General features: G+C 41.9%; 1 protein-coding gene across 8 annotated transcripts in view; it reads right to left on the bottom strand.

Moving 5' to 3' along the window:
* The window catches only part of CACNA2D3 (calcium voltage-gated channel auxiliary subunit alpha2delta 3), a 931,957-nt gene that overhangs the window by 283,652 nt on the left and 626,796 nt on the right, over positions 1–21,509 (bottom strand). For all 8 annotated transcript variants that reach the window (XR_006695842.3, XR_010585145.2, XR_012431274.1 and 5 more), the window contains one exon: positions 14,550–14,683. Coding sequence is in view for 4 of the 8 variants with exons in the window: in XM_045384857.3 (XP_045240792.1) it covers positions 14,550–14,683 (134 nt within the window). In the remaining 4 variants the exon portion in view is untranslated. The remainder of the gene's footprint in view (positions 1–14,549; positions 14,684–21,509) is intronic.

Raw genomic sequence — 21,509 nt, 5'->3', positions numbered from 1 at the left:
GATGCTACATGCTGAGTGAAATGTTGGAGATGATGCCATTCTTATCTAACAGCTATCAAATGTAGATATTTTCACATGCCCTCCAACCTTTGGATCTCTGAGTCTATGAGATTTATACACCTGATTCTATACATATACCTACTAAGTGTCTCATCATATACCGAGGATGCGACAGTGAACCAGACACCATCTCTCTCCTCAAGGAATTTAAAGTTCAGTGGGAAAAAGTTAATTTGGACTTCTTAATATAATAGTACAAGAAGTTCTAGGATGGTGCTACATGCTTTGGAAACATGCCATCAATGCCCCACTCTAGACTGGAGGTTCATCCAAGGAGGTCAGAGGAGATGATGAAACTGAGACAAAGGATAAGCCCAGAGGCTTCTGAATGGTGTGGGAGGAAGAGGCCACTTCCTGCAGAGAGAACAGCAGGTGCAGTGGTCTAGGTGTGAGAGAATACAGGGTTGGTTCTAGAGACTATAAATGTGTGAGCAGGGTAAGGCTGGCTGGGGGCACGGAATGGGGAAAGGCCTCATTCAAGTTGTAACCTCCAATGTTGGAGAAGGGGCCTACTGGAAGGTGATTGGATCATGGGTGCAGACGTCCCCTCTTGCTGTTCTCCTGACAGTGAGTGAGTGCTCACGAGATCTGGTTGTTTAAAAATGTGTAGCACCTCCCCACTCTCTCTCTTGCTCCTGCTCCAGCCATGTAGGATGTGCCTGTTTCCCCTTTGTCTTCCACCATGTTGAAAGAGAAGACTGAGACGTTCACTGGAGTCAGGTCATCAAGGGCTTCAAATGCTTTGAATTTAGGCTCCCCTGGAGGGTTTTAAGCCAGTGGTGATCCTACTTAGGCCAGCAGTGAGCCTTTAGATTCTCTAACTTATTAGTTGACAATTACAATAACTCAATTATTTATTAAACCTTTTCAAATTGGGTCTTCAAATATTTTCCAGAGGCAGACAGAAAAAGTCATCTAATGTGGTCTCAAGACGTCCCTGCCCTTATAAGGTGTGTGGACAGTGTTTCCCACTGGTCCCTGCTATTGGAATACCATGAGGGTCCATTGAACCCCATGTTCCTCAAAGGAAGGATCTTTCCATGGAAACAACTGCTCCTTGCACAGTTGGCTAAGTGACAGAGAAACAGACTGTAGGATGAGTACTCCAGCCTTGCTTCATCTTGGGCTGCCTTTAATTTGATCACTTCAGAAGAGAAATCAATGACAAGAGTGTTTAATAGTTGTTTCTATCAACCAGAAAAGATGTTGATGTTCCAGATTTTTAGATTAAACAAAATGAAAATTGATTTAAAACCATGTTCCTTTTGCCTGAATAAACTACTGGCTTTGCTTTTCCTTTCTTTGTTCAGAACAAGAGAGAAATTTCCCCTAAGGACCTTGCACTGAGAGACAGATTGAGTCATGTCTGCTCTGTACATCTAATAAGAGCATGTGTCACCAACAGAGTAAGGTTAGGAGGAGCCCTAAATGGCCACCTCACTCACAAGTGGGTGTGAAAGGTCATGAAAGCAGGGGAGGCAAGAGTGATTCTCTTCTACTTTTAAACAGAAGCAGGCTAAGAGGCCAAGTCAGGTGAAATGTTCTTACCTATGGTGTCTTTGTGCCACGGCCTCACAGACAATACATTTATATTTGGCACACTGATTCTTATGGAGTAAAGGTGAAAGAATGAAACCTTCCGCATGGAGAAAATCCTGTGTACAGTAACAGAAGAGAAACTGGCAGCTGATATCAAACCACAGGCTGATTCTCTGGGATTATTTTAATTGTTCTTCATGCTGGTAATAAGAGGAATGTGTTCATTTTAGTCTAAACCATGTCAAAGCATGAGAATCAGCTCTGAGAACTTAAGTTACCCAAATATCTAGGCCACGAAGTGGAGGAAAAGCAGTACAAATTTGGTTGTGTTGGCCAAAATATCTTCCTCAGCTCTCAGAAGGCACAAGGGAGGGGGCTTCCCACCACCCACACAGCAGGGATAGTGTATGGAGGAAGGGCAGCATCCTCCAGGATGTGGGGCCAGGGGGAGGCTGCGGGGACACTTGGGTCCACTGGGGCTGAAAGGAGGATGTGAGCCTGGGGCTCAGAGAACAGGAAAGAAGACCAACTCCTGGGAGTTAGGATCAGAGCCCAGCTAGGCTGTAACTTACAGAAACCTCAAGACAGAAAGACAGAGGTCTAGAAACGCCAACTCCTTCAGACTCTAGGCATTTCCTCCTATCCAGGCCTCTTTTGTTGTTGTTACTATTTTGTTTTGTTTTGCTGTTTTGTTTTTGTTTGGTTGCTGTTTTGTTTTGTTTTTAAATTGGAGACAGGGTCTCACTCTGTTGCCCAGGCTAGAGTGCAGCGGTGCAGTCATGGCTCACTGCGGCCTTGATCTCTGGGGCTCAAGTGATCCTCCCACCTCAGCCTTCCGAGTAGCTGGGACCACAGGCACATTCCACTGTGCCTGATTGATTTCTTCAATTTATTTTTTATAGCGATGGGGTGTCTCACTATGTTGCCCAGGCTCATCTCCAACTCCTAGGCTCAAGCAATTCTCCTGCCTAAGCCTCTCTAAGTGCTGGAATTACAGGTATAAGCCACTGCAGCCAGCCTCCAGACCTCTTTCTTAGAAAATGTTATCCATAGCCCTGGCTGATCTGTTTCTATCCCTTGGCCTTCTGGGCCATAACTGATTGTATAAATGATGGACATCTGACCTCAATGGAATCAAGGGCTAGAGTGAGTTGTGTATATAATTCGCTAAGAAATGTAAACTCAGATACAGATACACACACACTGATTTCATCCCTATTGGATTTAAACTGGGGCATTATGTAAAGTCAGGACTTGGAGGAGACCAGGAGACCATGTTTCACCCATGATTTGGGGGCGGCAGGTAGGAGGGACATGAAGAAAGCACAAAGGAAGAAGGAAGAAAGAACAGAAAGAGTAGTCATTTGTTCTTGGTGGCTTCTTGCTCTTGATGGTCCTTGTCCCTCCTGGGGCTGCCCCTAAGCCATCCAGTAAATTTCTCCCAGCTTTAGTGGGTTCTCTTGCCTAGAGCCAATGCTTTCTAAGAGGTGACAGAAGTACAATGAGCCAGTGTTTGATCATCAGAAGTGATGAAGAACAATAAGGCCAAAATATGATAATATAGTCATATTACTATAATAACTTCCTCAATTTGATCTTTGAATACAGACACAACCTCCCAATTCCCACAGCCATCTTTCCTAACTGGACTCAACCCAGCACTCTGTTGTAAACTTAAGGGTACAACAGAGAATCCACAAGCAGAGAATCCTATACTACTATTCTTAGAGGTTGACACCTGATTACTTAGAATACTACCTAGGCTCTGCAGTGCCAGGAAAGATGGAAACAATGCTTCAGAGCCTCCCTGGGATATGGCCAAGCAACTGGGCTTCCTGTCTGCATTTCCCAATGCCTACCAGAGGACTTCTGCTTCTATGTGCTTTATATGAAAGGGTCCACAAAGACATTTAACTAAAGGGCTCTGTAGCTTAACAATATGGTATCATAATTAATACCCTGCTGATATGGTACATGATCTTAGACATGGACTGGTTTCAGATTCTACCAACAAGTTCTGTGCAGGACTCTGGTACTTCTCAGTCTTCCCAGGATCAGTTTCCTTTTGGATTGATTTCTCCTCACTCCATGAGATTCAGGCCATTAAGTCAAAGGTCCATCTTATCTCTCAATGTTTGGCTGTGACTCAAACAGGCCTATCTATCATAAGCTCAATATAAATGCTGAAAGGCAAACAAATTAAGGGTTATAAACGTAATGAAAGTTAACATTATGTTAGATACCAAAAACAGTAGAGCCATTTTTGGCACCATGTAGAGCAATCCTGTCTGGGAATTAAGCCAATAAGAGTCAAGGAACAGTGGCCGGGAGCAGTGGCTCACACCTGTAATCCCAGCACTTTGGGAGGCTGAGGCAGGCAGATCACAAGGTCAGGAGTTCGAGACCAGCCTGGCCAATATGGTGAAACCCTGTCTCTACCAAAAATACAAAAAGTTAGCCAGGTGTGGTGGCAGGCACCTGCAATTCCAGCTACTCAGGAGGCTGAGGCAGGAGAATCACTTGAACCCAGGAGGCAGAGGTTGCAGTGAGCCACGATTGTGCCATTACACTCCAGCCTGGGTGACAGTGAGACTCCACGAAAAAAAAAAAAAAAAAAAAGAGTCAAAGAGCAAGTCAAAATAATACAGTTTGGGTCTATGTACCCGCCCAAATCTTGTGTCAAATTGTAACCCCCAATGTTGGAGAAGGGGCCTGCTGGGAGGTGACTGACATCCCCCCTTGCTGTTCTCCTGACAGTGAGTGCTCACGAGATCTGATTGTTTAAAAGTGTGTAGCACCTCCCCACTCTCTCTCTTCCTCTGCTCCAGCCATGTAGGATATGTCTGCTTTCCCTTTGCCTTCCCCCATGACTAAGTTTCCTGAGGCCTCCTCAGCCATGCTTTCTATACAAGCTATGCTTTCTGGAACCTGAGTCAATTAAACCTCTTTTCTTTATAAATTATCCAGTCTCAGTCTCGGGTAGTTATTTATATTAATAGCAATGTGAGATGAAACCAATACAACCCCTGAATCTAGTCACGCCTCAAGACAGAACTGCATAGACATCCTGGTTCCAAGAATCATCAAATTGCCTTTTTGACCACTGCCACTTTGTACTGGAAGCTGTGACTTGTAAACAAAGAGTGCTGAATAATCTATCATGCTGTATGATTATTCAGGCTAGATGCTCTTATCCATTTGTATATGGCAGAGGATATCGGCTGTTCTTTCATTACAGACAGATGCAAATCATTAATCCATAAAAGTAGAAACAACAATAAACACCTGAAATCTAGAAATCATTTTCATTTTTAGCCCTAAGCTTTTCTACTAGTTGACAGTCATACATATGGAGTGTTACGACATCTTTTCTGAAGTTAATATTTTTATATCATCAATTCATAGTTTTATAATACCAACTCAAAATAAAAAACAAGGTTGAGCTCAGAAAAAAAATTTGTTTAATAGAAAACTCTAGAATCAAATGGAAGAGGAAAATATTTGGATGGATATAAGTGGTACCAAAAATCAGGAATACACTCATATTTTTAACATCTCCTGGAAAAAATACTCATAATAGTAATCTGTTTCAATGGAAATAAAGTACCGTAATATTTATAGTCTGTGCCAGAGTTATAATGACTGTGGGGCCAGAAGTGAAGTGTCACAGCATGCTCCACATGTTTTTAACACGGTTTCTAAAGGCTCTGGAGGCTATTAAATTTAATGAACCCATCTGCTATGAAATAGAGGTCCCAACATAATCAGTTTCCTCCTTGCCATGTAATGCAGATGGCATTCTCTGTTCCACAACCCAGCAGGATGGTTTATGTTTCTCTTTACATGTGTCTCTTTGTTTTGACGATTTGAACTTCTTTGATATGCAGCAGTGTCTTGGAAAAATACTGTAAATTCCATTTCCAAGCCCAACAACATCCTTAGTATGGCTTTGACCCTGTTTAATTGCTTCTAGGCAGTAAGAGTAAGAGCTTAAAGTAATCACCCAAACGACTCCTAAATGGCCTAGGTGCCATTCCTAGATGGGAAACTGAAACAAATGTGCTATTTATCAAATGCAAAGTGTTTTCTCCAAGTTGAACTTAGTGGGGGGTGAGGAGGAGAGATACAGGTCCAATTTGCAAATGCAACTAAATTGGTTTGAAAAGTTCCTACAAATTGCCTACTGAATTGCATTACCGGCAAATGGGAGGGGCAAGAGGGCTTGATAATGAATTCTCATTATTTTAAATGGTCACATTCCCACTGTTTCTAAAACATTTCTTTGCTTCCCTTCTGCGTGTCACTGTGGTCTGTGTAAACTCCCCTGGAGGGGCTGATCAGGAATGCTGATGCTTCCTTGATTTGATACTGGTTCTACCCTGCACAGCAAGTTGAATAGCATTCCCAAGCTGATTAAGACCCAACTCCAAAGCACAAGTCATTTGCTTTTAAAATGGAACAAATTCCATTGTTAATGACTTTTTGCTCTGCACCTAAGAGATAATGACTATGCATGACTTGTATTCAGATGAGAGGCCTATGAATTTCAGAATTCTGGTGTTTGCTGTTTTGTCAATTAATACATGAGATCTTATTAGATTAAACATAATTAATGTTGTTAACATTAAGTCATTTATTTGGGTTTCACCAGGAAAACAAATTGAACAGAACAGCCAAGCAGGAAACAGAATATTTAATCAGACTGGTAGCAACAAGCAGGGAGAATGGGCCCTGAAAGGAAGTTTTGTCAGTTTCTGATTCTAGAATTGGTTAAATGCAATGGCTGGCTCTCATGTGCAAGAACCCAAACTCAGCTTCTGTTCACAGTTAAACTTTTATCTTGAACTTGTCCAGAACCTAAACTATGAATCAATGTATAATAGGGAAAGCACCATACTCATGGGTCATTTTTAAGCTATTTATTTAAGCATTAAATCAGTTTTATAATTATATTTATTGTTGCTGGGTTTTCAGCCACAAAAACTGATGAGTCAAGCAAAGAGGAATTCCTTTTCCTTAACTACCCAGATAATTACAGAGAAAGAAGAGTCAGACCACATTAAGCCATCTTTTGGGTACAAGTGTCCAAACGTACTAGATAGTCAACAAATACTTACCTACTTCCTTAGTATTTAGTAGAAATAATATATATCAGCAGGGTCACAGGTCTTCTGATTCCTAAAGGAATCATAGCTTCTTTCAGACTGCAATATAACAAAGAGAACCAGGCTCCTCTGGGAAACATCAGTGGTAAGTAGAAATGTTATGATGAAGAATGGACATAGCTATCCTAAAACCTTCTCTTGACAGTTTGCAGGAGATATGGTTGCATATTCTTCCAGCATTATCTTTCCCTCTCAGACCAGACCGCATGGACACAGGCTATTGGGGTAGGCAAGATTCAAAAATAGCCCCCAAGATTTCTGCCCCAAGTACATGCCCCATCAAATTCCCTTTCCTTGAGTGTAAGCTGATGGGATATCCCTGATATAATTAGATTACTAATCAATTGACTTGGAGTTAATTTAAAAAGAAATGATCCTGAGTCAGCCTGACTTAATGGAAGAAGCTTTTAAGGGAAGGTGAAGCATCGGAGAGATGTGTTTTTGCTGGGCTGGAGGAAAACAAACAGCATTGTGTGACAGCCTACAGGGGCCACGTGGCAAGGAACTTTGGGTGGCCTCTGGGAGCTGGGAGTGGTCCCCAGCTGACAGCAAGCAAGAAAATGGGAACTCAGTCCTATGAGGGCACAGAACTGAATTCTGCCAACAAGCTGAATGAGCTTGGGGGAGGCCCCTGAGTTGCAGATGAGACCTGCAGTGCAGCTAGCACTTCCTTGCAGCCTTGTGAGTGCCTGAGCTAAGGATCCACCTAACTTGCGCTGAGACTTTTGATCCATGGCAACCTGGAGATGATACACTTGTGTTGTTTAAAGCCACTGAGTCTGTGCTGATTTGTTAAAGGGCAGTAGAGAACTAGCAGAGCCATACAGGCGATGCTGACCCACATAACGGGAGTGCGTTGGTTGTTTCTAGCTGGAAATCACAGCTGCTCACACACCAATTAGCGGCCCCTCTCTGTGTCTGGAAAGATCTGTTCTCCTTCTTGGAGTACACAGCTGCCCGAGGCCACTAAGAGACAACAAGACAAAAAGCAGACACTAACCCAGCCCTGAGATCCACCACATCAACCAAGGATGACACAAACAAATCAAGGAAAATTACCCTATAGAAAGAAAGAAAGAAAAATTAAGTATCAATTTTCTCTGAATGCAGGGAAGATGTTTTTTTTCCTCCTTGGTTTTTTATGGTTGCTTTGCCCATATTCAACACAGTGGTAATTTTTTAGCAACTTTCTTTAGAGTCTTTCCAAGGCATTCATTTATAGATTCACAGAAGCAATGACTTTCTTTTCATACTTAAAATGTGTTGGTTTAACTAATATTTAATTCATTTATACAATTATGATAAAATTACCACTGGCATCAATGGGTTTGGGAATGAAGACAACTGACTTCAAGTAAGCTTTTGCAACTCAGGCATGGGGAACAGACATATGCTTCATGCACCAGAATGGCCTTCCAGATCATGTGTCCAGGGTGCTATGGGCGACATGCACAAATGGATGCATTGCCAAGGGTGCTTAACTGACACTGAGCCAGTTTAAACTGTGGCCAGTTAACCCTTTTTCCGTTTAGAAAAAAAAAAAGTATAGCTCGCTGCCGGCACTAATTTAATTTTGCATAAACACGGTTTTTGAGGTTGAGGCAAATCTGACTGATTTTCAATGTGAAAATAAAATATAAAAACTGTTCTTGGAATTATTTCTAAAACAGAACTAACATCAGAATTGTCTGAATCATCAGAATCGCTTATTCTGGAAAAATCAGATTCATCAAATGAATCTTCGGCCAACAACTGTTTGAGAATGATGTTAACATCATGTGTAGGAATGCAATATTCTCTAGGATTTGACATTTTTAGCGATCAAGAATTACTATATTTTGTAAATGTAAATACCACTACTAAAAACAGAATGTTTTGGGAAACAGAAGACATCATTCTCCTTATAGAATATTTATAGAAAAATGATAATAAAAGTGAGATACTTCTTGGCAAAGTTATCTCAGGTTACCCGCTGCAGCCATAACTGTCGGCAGCAAGTATTTTTGGGGCAAATGGGCAAAGGGTGAAGAGGGCTGCTACCATATTTCCCTTTCCTTGTGTAATTCAGCAAGGGCTCTCCTCAGTAAGGGTGTTAGGGGTGAAAGGTTTTGCCTGGCTAGTGCAGCACAATACCAATGTTTTCTAGGGACACTGACCCAGGCACCAACCCCCAGACATTAGTGCCTGGCTCACAGCACATAATTACAGCCAAATGAATTCCAAAGAATTAAAGAGTATCTTTAAACAAACAACGTTTTCCAAGATACTCATCAGACTTAACTACCAAGTTCTATTATGAATATGGTATCAATCATGTTGTAGTTACTATGTGAGACCCAGCTCAAAGAAAGGAGAATCCAGTATTTTTTAAAACTTCCCTCAGCCCGGGAAATACACTCACACTAGGTTTCCTAAAATTGGGAAATGACAATAAATAGTATTTACTGCATTCACACCATGCATAGACATTTAATCCTTAGAGTGAACCCTGGAAGGCAGGTCGTATTCTTATCTTAGAAATGAGGAAAACCAGACTTAAAGAGGCTAAGTAACTGGCTGAAAGTCACAGAGCGAATATGGAGAAGGCATGCAACTCAAACCTGGGATGTTGTTCTAATCTAAATCCAGTGCCCTTAGTAAATAAACTAAGGTAGATGATAACTATGCTTAAATAATAATAAAAAAAAATTCCAGAGCTACCAATACCAACAAAACATCAGGTTACTAAAATGGAGTCAATCACCAGCCCTAATGCCAAGTGCTCCTGGAGTCTAGTCTCTTTCATTACTGCAAGCTGGGTCACCTTAGGGTAATGCTGGCTTGGAACTGTCCTGGATGTGTCAGGACAGTCATGAATTCAAAATTGCTCATCTCCCCTTTGATCTTCTGGGTGGTTCCAAAGTTGGTGAGCATCTCAGAATTTAGACTCTGCAGACGAGTTCACCATATGAATCATATTTTGATCCCATATAAATGATGGGGTTTTTTTGGTGGTGGTTGTTTGTTTGTGTCCTGGCAGAATCCAGGTCCAGATGAAGAGCTGGAAGAAACTGCTGCTTCCTGGTAAGAGGTACCTGTTGAAGCAGCAGCTGCCTTCTCTTCACCCAGCAGACCTAAGAAAGAGGAAGACAGACTCCCCAGTGTCCCTCCTGGCCTGACAGGTTGCTCAACACCACGAAGAGAAGGAACCCTTAGAACATTCTACCAGGAGATCTATTTATCAGGGCAATTTGCAAAGATACAGCAACAGAACCTTGGGAAGCAGAGCAACAATGTTGGCTATCATTTTAGGGATAACCTGATTCTGTGGGTTTAGTTTTATGAACCTCAAAAAGTTCTTTAAGAAGTAGAATAAATGAGCTTTGTCATCTTGGCATACAAAGTTTACTTAATAATGGGCCACTTGAAATATTATTTTATTTTAAAGTAAATAAGAATGACTATGGCACAGAATGTAAATTTTATGCGAATGTTTAAGATAAAGCAAAAGACTTCAGAGACTTTCCTCTATAACTACATACCCAGATCTGCCCCAGACCATCTACTTTGGCTCTGTGGTCACAAAAGTTCTTTAGTGCAAAAGCTTGAGTAGCAATGGGTTCTCCCTCTAACTTCCTGTATCTGTATGTAATTAGCAAATCTAATGTAACGACCGATTTAAGTGATGAACATTACCTAAAGCAAGACATCGTATTAATGCAAAGCTGTATCTGCTTCATGAGCTTATATCTGCCGTGAGCGTCAGGTTATGTGTCCCTGGTCAAAACAATACACGAGTGTGATGTGTCTTTCTCTGCAGGCACACAATGTCCATCTGCTTCTCCATTGGTGATGCTAATTTTGAGGGCCCACTCAAGATGTTGCTGAGATTCATCCAATATATAGTATACTAAGACAGTGTACATGGTATCCCACTGTTCAGGTGCTACTTTTTCCCCCTCATGACTAATGAAAAGTCTAGGGAAGCATTTTGAGATCATAAAAATACACTGCTCATCATCAAACTTTCCCCCTAGATTTAGCATCTACTGACAGACCTTTGCCCTAACTGGTCTTTACCAAAATGGTTGCAAAATAGTGATTTTCCAACTCCATCACTCCCTCCTCATTTACCAGTCAGCACTCCATTGTACACTGGACCCTTCTCACCCACTTACTTACCTATCTGGTTCATCTGTTTGGGATTTGTTTAGTTATTTATTATCCATAAGGACTTGTGGATTTCTGTTTTATTCAACAAGTTACAAGCCATTATTTTCATTCCTTATTTTGATGCTCAAATTGTCCCAGATTTGACCAATGAGAGCCTCTTCATGCTGATCCTGTGTCCTTTTGACATGACCACATTATTGTTTTGAGCACTTCCTTAGTTTCTGGCACAAAATATGCCAGGCTTATTATTATTATAGTCATCATCATTATTACTATTTGGTACCTTCTCTGCTGCAGCCCTAGAATAAGCAATTACTCTAAGGGTCCCTGGCTCCTCTTAGTGGGGACTGTTTTTTAGAAGCCAGAATCTGGGTACTGGATGGGCTCATTGCTACTTGGGTGCCACTGCTTGTAGGTCCTTTCGAAGGACAGAGTTGGGATTTTTCAATCAAGTCTAATCCCATAGGCAGATCCCCTGTCTTCAGCATTTACACATTTGCCCAATCCCACCATACTCACAAAATAGATTCAGAATTGCTGTAACCATATTACCACAAATGACACCAAATGGAGTTTAGAATTTATTTGCAGTTTTTTTTTCCTCCCTAGATAGAGGGGTAGATAATGAAAGTATTGTGTTCAAAATTTAATATTGTGTGTACTACTATATTCTAAAGCTTTTTTTCCTCCCTTTCTTAGAAATTTTGCTATTCACTTGCAATATTATTGGATTCATTTTCTTCTGTTTGAATTCACTTTTAATTTTCCCCCAGTCTTGTTTAATTTTTGAATACATAGAACATTAATATGCTTTCAAAAGTCAAAACTGTGCAAAAAGGTATACTCAGAGATATGTCATTTTCTCCCCAAGCCCTGCACCACCTCCCACATCCTAACAAGATGTAGGACAAAGGTCTGCCAATGGACGCTAACAAGATGTGGGAGGTGGTGCAGAGGAGATGGCTTGGGAAGGGAATGATAGTTCTGTTGGTAACCAGTTCTGTTGGTTTGTGGTTTATTCTGTTTCTTGTTTTTGCTTCTTTTTTTTTGTAAAATAAGTAATTACACATCTATCTTCTTTTCGCATTTCTTATATAAAAGGTAGTATGCTATATATAATTCTTGCAAAAAGTAGTATGCTATATGTGATTTTGCTCATTTTACTTAGAAGTATATTCTGTAAACCACTCTCTATCAACTAATAAAGGTCATTCTCATTCTTGTTTTTAATATTGACTCCATTAGGTGTAGGTGCCATAGTCTATTCAATCTCTTATGTTTGGGCATTGAAGTAACTTCCAATATTTTGAAATTACAAGCTATTCTGCAATGAACAAATTTGTGCATATATATTTTTGTGCTGTTAGAGGTTCATCTACAGGGTTGAATTCTTAGAAGTTTGCTGGGTCAAAGGGTAAATGCAAATTAACCTCCATAGAGATTGCCCCATTTGGCATTCCCACAATCAGTGAATAAGACTGTCCCTTTTCCCATAGCCTCACCAACAGAGCGCATGGTTAAGCTTTTAGTTTTTGCCACTCTGATGGGTGAGAAATGGTATCTCATTATAGTTTAATTTGCATTTTTCTTATTATGAAGTTGTACATCTTTTCTTATGTTTAAAAGCTATTTTTTATTCTTTTTTGTGAATTGTCAGTTTTTTTGCTCATTTTGTTCCTATAGCAATTTTGGGGGGTTCTCCTCAATTTAAAAAAGTTATTTATATATTGGAGATTATTAATTCTTCATGTGTGCTATATGTCACAAATATTTTCTCCTATTTTATCATTTGTCTTTTGGCTTTGCTTATGATGTGTTTTTGGCTTACAAAATTTTTTTGTTGTTATTCTTATTTTAAGTAGTCAAACTTATTTATCTTTCTCCTTATTGCCTGTAGATTTTGCAGTCATTATTAGAAAGTCTTCCCAGAATGCAGGTCACAAAGAAATTTACCCAGGTTTTCTTCTAGTGCTTGTAATGGTTTCATGTTTTACAATTTAGACGTCTGATCCACTTGGATTTCTTCCTTGGGTATGATGTGAAGACTGAACTAATTCTACTTTTCTCTAAATGGCTCTGATTTTCCCAAAAGCATCTGTTACAAAGCCCATCTTAGCCCCACTGATCTGAGACGTCACCTCTATTATATATTATATCCCCATATGTAGTTGATTTTGTTGGACCTTCTACTCTACTGATCTGTCTATCCAGGTGCTACTACCACGTTTTAATTATAGAAAATGTGTCTTATATATTTTTTAAATTGATGAAACAAACAAAATGACTGATCAAACTGGCTCTTTGGGGTTTGTAGTACACAAAACCACTGAGTGATCTGGTTACTTTAATACTAGCTAGCCACACTCCTCCTCCTCCTTACTCCTATTTTTCCTGCCTTACCCAACAACATATAAGAAGAGATGAAGTTATCACCATGGTTGCTATTGTTAATACGGTGCCAACATAAATGGGGCAGCTCATTTTGTTTCCATGATTTAAAACCAAACTGGGGACAGACTCAAGCTGATAAAAGCTCACAGTCTCCCCGGCATCGGAGAAGGCTTTTCAGATCAACATCTATCTTTATTCAAGATGACTTTTCCTGGGGAAGGAGTCTCCCTTTTTGACAAGGAGATACACTCGTATTTCCAGGGCTGCATTGCATACTTTAAGACTGAGACGGGGCAGGCTGCTGTGGCCTGGCCTGTGTCATGGTGTCCCCTGAAATGAGTTCCCACATGCTTTTCCTGCCCTGAGTTTGCCTGCAGCTGCCAGAAGTGCAGCAGGAATGAGAGAGCCCAGGGAGAAAAAAGCTGACCCATGACAGCCATCGAGATCACTCTGGAGGACAGCTGTGTCTGGGTTACAGTGATTAATGTGATGTTAATCCCAACAAAAATGACTGGAGAGAGGCCCTGTAAGAACATTTACAATCAATAAATGAAAAACACCACTCCCATCAGACTCATTATCACTATGAAAAATCACCCTGAGATTACATAAGAAACCCGGCCATTGAGCCATTACTTGATGACTGGCAAAGCTCCTCCTTTTCAGCTAATTCGGCATCAGAATCTGCTGCTTAGAATTCGGCTTTAGAATGGGCCCATGGCCAGAGTTCAAACAACAATCAAGTGCCTACTGAACCACCATTCAAGCATATTCTCACTTATGCATGGGAAGAAAATGCAACTGCAGCCTCCATGGTGGCCCCAATTCATTATTAGAGCTGAGCTTTGGTTACATTCCCAATTGAGACACAAAGATTCATTGCCAGGACTAGCGCTCACATATGGTGAGGACAGAATCTAAGAATGCTTGTAATCATTGCTACACTTACAGAATTTGAACACATGTGAAAAAGCAGCATAGAAGTAACTAGAAAAGACACAAGCAAAACGTGATTTCTTTTGCACAGACCAGCTACCTTTCTGAAGTATATGTCATACTTTCTAGTACATTATGATTATTCACCAACTTTGCTTGTCAAGGTGATCAACACTATACATACAATCAAGAAAAGTGCCACTGAACCCAAAAAATACGAGTGATACAGTTGCTATGTTCTAGAATTAACACAATTTAGGGATGGGGGTAAAGCTCAGCCTCTTTTCCAGGGCCCCGTGGACTCACAGTGCTGTCGATGTAAGCTTCAGTCCACACCACATCATGCTCCTGGTCGATGACTTTGGGCCGGCTGAGCACGTGAAGGTATTCCATGACATTCTCCTGCACATCAGCCAAGGTGGAGATTTGAGTAAAAAATCCTGCCAAAACCCAAGGGAGGGCCAAATTTAGTAACAGACCGAAAGACCTGCAACTGGGAGTATGCATATGCCACGCTTTCTTGTCCCTTTTCTTTGTGACAACACGTTTAAGTGCAGATGACTGTGCCCATTTTAAAGATAAGATGACTGATACAAGCTCTGCCTCCCGGGTTCACGCCATTCTTCTGTCTCAGCCTCCCGAGTAGCTGGGACTACAGGCGTCCGTCACCACGCCTGGCTAATGTTTTGTATTTTTAGTAGAGACGGGGTTTCACCATGTTAGCTAGGACGGTCTCTAGTTTCTTTCTTTTTTCTTTTCAATGTTAGCTCCTCTCTCCCATTTTTCTTTTCAATGTTAGTTCCTCTCCCCCATCACCTACTTTATGACTAGTAAGGTCATGTTAGAAAATACAGTCAAGCAAACGTAATAAAATTAAAATCAACCACAAACTCATCTCCCAGAGGAAGTTCCTGTTAATTCTTTGGAGAATATCCTCCCAGACTTTATATGCACACCACCCTCCCTCATATATACATATATATATACACACACACACAGAGTATATGTTTACACACACTGTGTGTGTGTATGTGTGTGTGTGTGTGTGTTCCCTGGCAGAAATGAGAGTCCTTTCTACATGACATTTTGTAACCTTATTTTTTCACTTTTGTGAGTCTATTTCCAAGGGAAAAACTATGAACCACAAAAATTAAAGGCTATTTCATTTTTATAAATATAACAATAGTTATGATTAATTTTTGAGTGCTAAGTGCCGTGAAATTTGCTAAACACTTGATCAATGTTGTCCCTTTTCTTTGTGACAACAAGTTTAAGTGCAGATGACTGTGCCCATTTTAAAGATAAGATGACTGATACAGATGGAGATATGTTTTTTGCCTATGCTCTCTCAGGCATCAAGTAGCAAATACAGATGATGAGTCTAGGTTTGTAAGTCTCTTAATTTGTCCCTTTTACTTCTACTGAATTTTGCCCTTTGTATGTTTGAGGCTGAAATTTCAGCTCATATCATGATGTGGTCCCCAGCGCTGCCTTTTATATATGTTGGGTAGACATGATTTCTTTTCTTTTCTTTTTTTTTTTTTTTTTTGAGATGGAGTCTTGCTCTCTCACCCAGGCTGGAGTGCAGTGGCACGATCTCGGTTCACTGCAAGCTCTGCCTCCCGGGTTCACGCCATTCTTTTGCCTCCGCCTCCCGAGTAGCTGGGACTACAGGCACCCGTCACCACGCTCAGCTAATGTTTTGTATTTTTAGTAGAGACGGGGTTTCACCATGTTAGCTAGGACGGTCTCAGTCTCCTGACCTCGTGATCTGCCCGCCTTGGCCTCCCAAAGTGCTGGGATTACAGGCGTGAGCCACCGCACCCGGCCGGGTAGACATGACTTCTAAGCAACAGAAACATTCTCAACATGCTGTTGTCTTATGATTGGGGACGCCATTTTGATCTTGAGTTCCAGGGCACTACTATGTTCCTGCACTGATGAAGAGTTCGGGGTCACATCTGCTTTGCTATGGGTTAGGAGATGTTAAAAGGGAAAGGGTGAATTGAACACAGGCCTGGATCCCTTGGCGCGAGCCCTTCATTCACACATTGATTGAAGGTTTTCTTGGTGTTTAGCATTGAAGAAGCAGCGATTAACAAGGTGAGCAAGACCCCTGCCCCCCTGGGGCCTGGCAGTTCTGAGTAAACAATTACAAAATGGTACATTCAACATTAAGCTAAAACATACAACAGGTACAGCCAATCAAATGTGGTTACCCTGAGCAAGGGTCAGTGTAGCTGGAACCTGAAGGATGAGGACCAGTTAGCCAAAGGAAGAGGGATTAAAGATAGTGTCCAGCAAAACAAGGAGTATAAATAAGGACCCAGAATCAGAGAGAATCAGGCCCCTTCTAGGAACTAAAAATAGCTCAGAATGGCTGGAGTTAAGGAGTTGGTGGAGTTGGTAGAGAGAGTGTAGAGACAGGATGACATAAGATGACAGAAATGGGCAGGAAGACTGTCACACAGAACTTGGGAAAGAGTTTAGACTTTATCCTGTAGACAGGAAGGATTTCAAGCAGGGGATGGACACAGATTCTTGTTTCCTCCCCGTGCCTGTAAATAAGGATCTTAGGCTCATACCAGCTTCTACTCACCAAACAAATTAAAGAGAGTATGTGTGCCTCTGAGGCCAGCTCCATCGCAGCACTAGCTCCAGAGTTTATAGAATCTCTTAGTGACTAAAACAGGGCTCAGGATAAGGAAATACCAGCCTTTCTGTTGTCCAGAAAGGGTCGGGACGCACCCAGAGGATTTCTAAACAAAGGCCAGCTGGTTTGAATTTGGTGTGCCGACCCCAAACCAGGTTGGGACCATGTGGCTTCTGGGTTCCTGATGACAGCTCTGCATAGTGCTAATTAGCATGCATTGTCACTCCTGCCTGCCCCACCCTCCTGGCCTGGGCCAGAGCCTTTCCCATCCCAGGGGAAACAGGGCCCCAAAGGAATAGGCTGTGAGTTTCTGTCCTAGTTTGAGACCTGGGAGCAGGGCCTATGTTCACCTCTCTCAGCCATCAGGCACCATAGTTAGGGAGACCCATTTAGGATGCTGCTCTAGCAATGCTCCTATGTGGTTCCTCTTAGAGGCATGGTTGGAAAGGACAGGTTTTAAAAAGGTTTGCCAGAGGACAGGGAACACACCACACCCATAGTTATCATCTCTCCAAGCATGGAGGCTGCACTCAGCGTTTGACAAGAAAGAAAATATTTCACCTTTTCTTTAGTAGGCAAATCTTGGGCTCTACATAAAGGGTCTTGACACAGAGGACAAGCTAAGAGGGGTGCTACCATGTTGAAGGAGGGGGACACAGCTCAATAGCTCTGGACCTTTAGGATACAGGGATGAGCACTTTGCAGTGTCAAACAATTCTGTTTAGGCACCTGTGCTCCTGGGCCCAGATAGCATCTTGTAGGAGTTCTTCTTGGTTGTCTGTATTCACATCTAATCCTCAAAGCCAGCAGTAAAGCTCCCTGACTTGGGTTTTCCAAAACAGTGCCAAGGGAAGAAAGATGAATTTAAGGAGGAGGGTAGGAGGGACAGGTCATTAGCATAGAGAAGGAGTTGGGGAAAAACAACCATACATTTGGAAAAGGACAGGGCTGAGAAATCATCCCCACTTGGTCTTGCTTATCACAGCCAAGGTTCTGAAAGATTACAGAAAGCTGACTTCTGTCTCCAGAGTGACAGACCCATGGTCAACTGTATACCCGACACCTCTACAGGGATAACTAACAGAATTCTCAGGTGGAACTCATCCAAAGCCAACTCCTCACTTCCCTTCCCAAATCCATTCCTCTCCCAGTTGGTCATTCCCATCTCAGAAAATGGCACCACTGCCCAGAGAGGCCAAAACATAATTATCCTTGATATCCATCCTTTCCTCACCCCACCCCATATGTAATCCACCAGCATGTTCTTCTGATCCTATCTCTAAGATAGATCTAAACTCACTTCCCAATCTCCACTGCTTCACTACTCCAAGATGCCATGATCTCTCACCCAGAGTCCACAAGAGTCTCCCCACAAATCCCTCTCCTCCTTGTCTAACCTCCTCATAGCCATCAGAGATTGTATAAAAGGTCACAGCAGATCATCATCTTCCTGGTTGAAATCCTACAATAGCTTCTATTTAGAGTTAAAATAAAATCCAGATGTCTTACCCTGACCTCCAAGACCCTCCCTGAATTGGCTCCACCTACCTGGGTGACCTCATCCCTGCTGTCTCCCTCTTGCTCACTGTTCAGGCTTGCTGGCCTTCTTTCCCCGCCTCTCACATGCCAACCATGTTCCCCCCCTCAGGGCCTGTGCACTTGCTGCCCTCCGCCTGGGACACCCTTTATCCCATTTTCCATGTTTGCTTCCTTTTTGTCACTCAGGGATCAGCTCAGAGAGGCCCTCCCTGACATTCCTGTCTGAAGTCACTTCCTCTCCCTTCACCCTGCATCAGTTCCTTCAGAGGACTCATCCATCATTGGATTCTCACTTGCTTATTGTGTTCTCTCTAACTGGAATATCAGCTCCATGAAATGATTCAAAAATCCCCACCTTGTTGAGAGCAGTATTCCCAGAACAGGGAGGGCAGGTATGCAGGAGCCATTAGTAAAGCAGGAACATTCACTGAGGTCTTACTGGGATCCACCTTGCCTTTCTGCATGTGGGCCTCACGATGGCCCGATGCATATGCTCACCGTGTAGGGGAAGAAACACAAACTCAGAGTCAGTAATCTGTCCTGGATGAATTCGAATCCAGGTTCATTTGATTCCAAAGCCTTTGCTCTGAACCACTGAAGACACTGCATCTTTCGCTGTTGGGAAGGGACAGGAGCGATGCTCCGAGCTCCTGCCCCAGGAGGGTAACTCTAATGGGCTATTTGTGTATTGTAGCTGCGGAACTTTGAGGATGGGGATGGGGCAATATATGACTGTCCTCTGAGGTTTCGGCAGTGAGCAATAACAAAGTTCTACTCAAAGCCCAGTCTATAGTTCCAACTTATATTTCACTATGTAGACTAGGGATGCAGATGTATAAAAAGGTAAGAAAAGATAAAATTTTAAAAATAATATTAACAATAACAATGTATGTTGCAAAGCTTATGCATATTTGATTCCAACCCATTAACATTTAAAATCTTTCTGAGTCTTTTTTTTTTTTTTAATGTCTTAGTATAAGTTTTAGTTAACAAATGATTGATAATAGGAAATCGCTAAGGGCTGGAATCTGGCTGTAACCATAGACACTTCCCTTGTTTTCCCTCTGTATTCTCTCAGCTGGCCACTTTCCCTTCCCTTTCCCTCTGTTTTTTTCCTGTTAAATTCTAGGTCTTGAATGTTTATTCTCTTTTTTAATGTGCTTTTTCGAACTTCATATATCATGTAAGAAAACAGAATCAGCAATCATTCGGTAATTACCAAGGAGCAATTAATGCTGAAATTAGCCACCTATTACAAATGGTCTGCTCATTTTTCTCTACAACATCAATTTATTTACCTTATTCCCTTGCAGAGCTCCTTCTGTGAACTCTGGGTTACAAATACTGCATGTGATAAACCATATGCAGTGCAGTGCTTTGTGTTTCTGAGATATTACCACCCTTCCTTGGGGATTTTTAGAGTCTTTTGCCTCAAAGCTGCCTGAGCACGAGAAGCTCCTGTGGTGAATCATTAAATACTCCACTTTGCAATGACCAGATCTGAGGGTACCAGGAGTCTGTCCTTGAAGGGCAGATCCTAGCTGTCTACCTCATATAGTGAGGTCCTCCTTCCATCTTTGGAGTGATGGGTGTAGCTTCCTTTGAGTCCTTTGAGTCTTTGAGTCTTTCTAAAGACTCTTTCCACCTTAAGCAAGGCAGGCTGAGAACCTGAGAGCCAGTACCAAAATTTCAGTCTCTAGAGGGTGCTGGGGTAAGAATGAGATTTAGGAGGGCAGTGAAGGTGATGCTGTGGCTTCCCTGGTTTGCATTCCCTATGAGCAATGGTGTTCTTGGAAGACGCTCCCAATACTGTGTTCTGTTTCATCTTCCTCCTCCTCCCTGTCAAGATCACACACTACTGAAAAAAAAACACTTATTTCTATAGAAAAATGTATAATTTATAAACAGCTTCCTACCTCCCTGTCTTCTTTGACTTCACAAAAAACAAGCAAGAGGCCTGTTGAGTGCTGAGAGCAGAAGAGCCCATATTCATGATGTTGGAGAGAATGGACATCAAGGGCAAGGAGCCCAATGGCCTTGGTGGGAGAACTGCACTCCTGAGCAGAGCTCTCAAAATCAGCTTGAGCCTCAGAGCAAGGGACATATCTTTTCCTTTGTGACTATGACTACATTTTAATTTCTAACTCCAAATTAAAAATAAAAGAGAAAGAAGAAAATAATCTAAAGGTACACTCTGGGGAAATAGGAATGCTATCTCTTTCCTATAGCTCTGTGGCTGCTCCCATCACACTTTGCCGTGGTTTCTCCTGGTCTCATCTTATCTACAGCCTTAACGTCCCCAACTCTGAAACATCAGGACCTGAACCATACCACTGTGCAAGCTGAAGCAGTGCCATTTCCAGCACATACAGGCTGGGCATAAATCCCAGCTCTGGCCTTTGTTAATTATGGCACATTGAAGTCCTTTCTCACCCTCTAGTTTTCTTTTCCTAGATTACCTCAAATGAAGAGAGATATGTAAGAGTTATCTATGAATCACAGCTTTCTCCTCTCCAAAGAGAAGCAGCCTCACATCTGGTGAAAAGTTCAGGCTGGGGCTTTGGATCACCTGGGCCTGAATCCTAGCTCTACCACCTGCTGGCTGGTAATCTGGAACAAGATGCTAGTCTCGCTCAGCCTTAGTTTCCTTCTCTGTAGACAAAAATGATGATAACAGTACCTCAAGAGCCTTTGGAAGGATCAAAAGAGGTAATGCACAGATGTATTCTTTTCTATGCCTGGCACTTAGTGAGCAGCCTGCCATCCTTAGTTGCTGTTTTACAATAACAGCAAGCATCACCATCTTCATCGCCACTCAAAATCTCTGATTCTAAGGAATGTGTGCAATGAACTATGAAAAGCTTTTTAAATAGCTGCTGTTTGTACCTTCCTTCACCTGTCTTGAAATAGCAAAATGTTTTAATTGCCACTTTTCTCCTGCCCCCGCCTATGACCATTCCGGCCTCATAAATGTGAAGCTATCTTTTGGGGGACACTACATGTGGAAAGATACAATGAGGTTAAGAATCTTTTTATTGAAAAAAGATTGGGAGCTGGACCTTCCAGGAAGTCTC

This window comes from Macaca fascicularis, chromosome 2 (genome assembly GCF_037993035.2).
Source record: "Macaca fascicularis isolate 582-1 chromosome 2, T2T-MFA8v1.1".
In the NCBI taxonomy this organism is placed as follows: Eukaryota; Metazoa; Chordata; class Mammalia; order Primates; family Cercopithecidae; genus Macaca; species Macaca fascicularis.
Note: the sequence above shows the minus strand (reverse complement) of the source record. Positions and strands in the feature narration are given on the sequence as shown.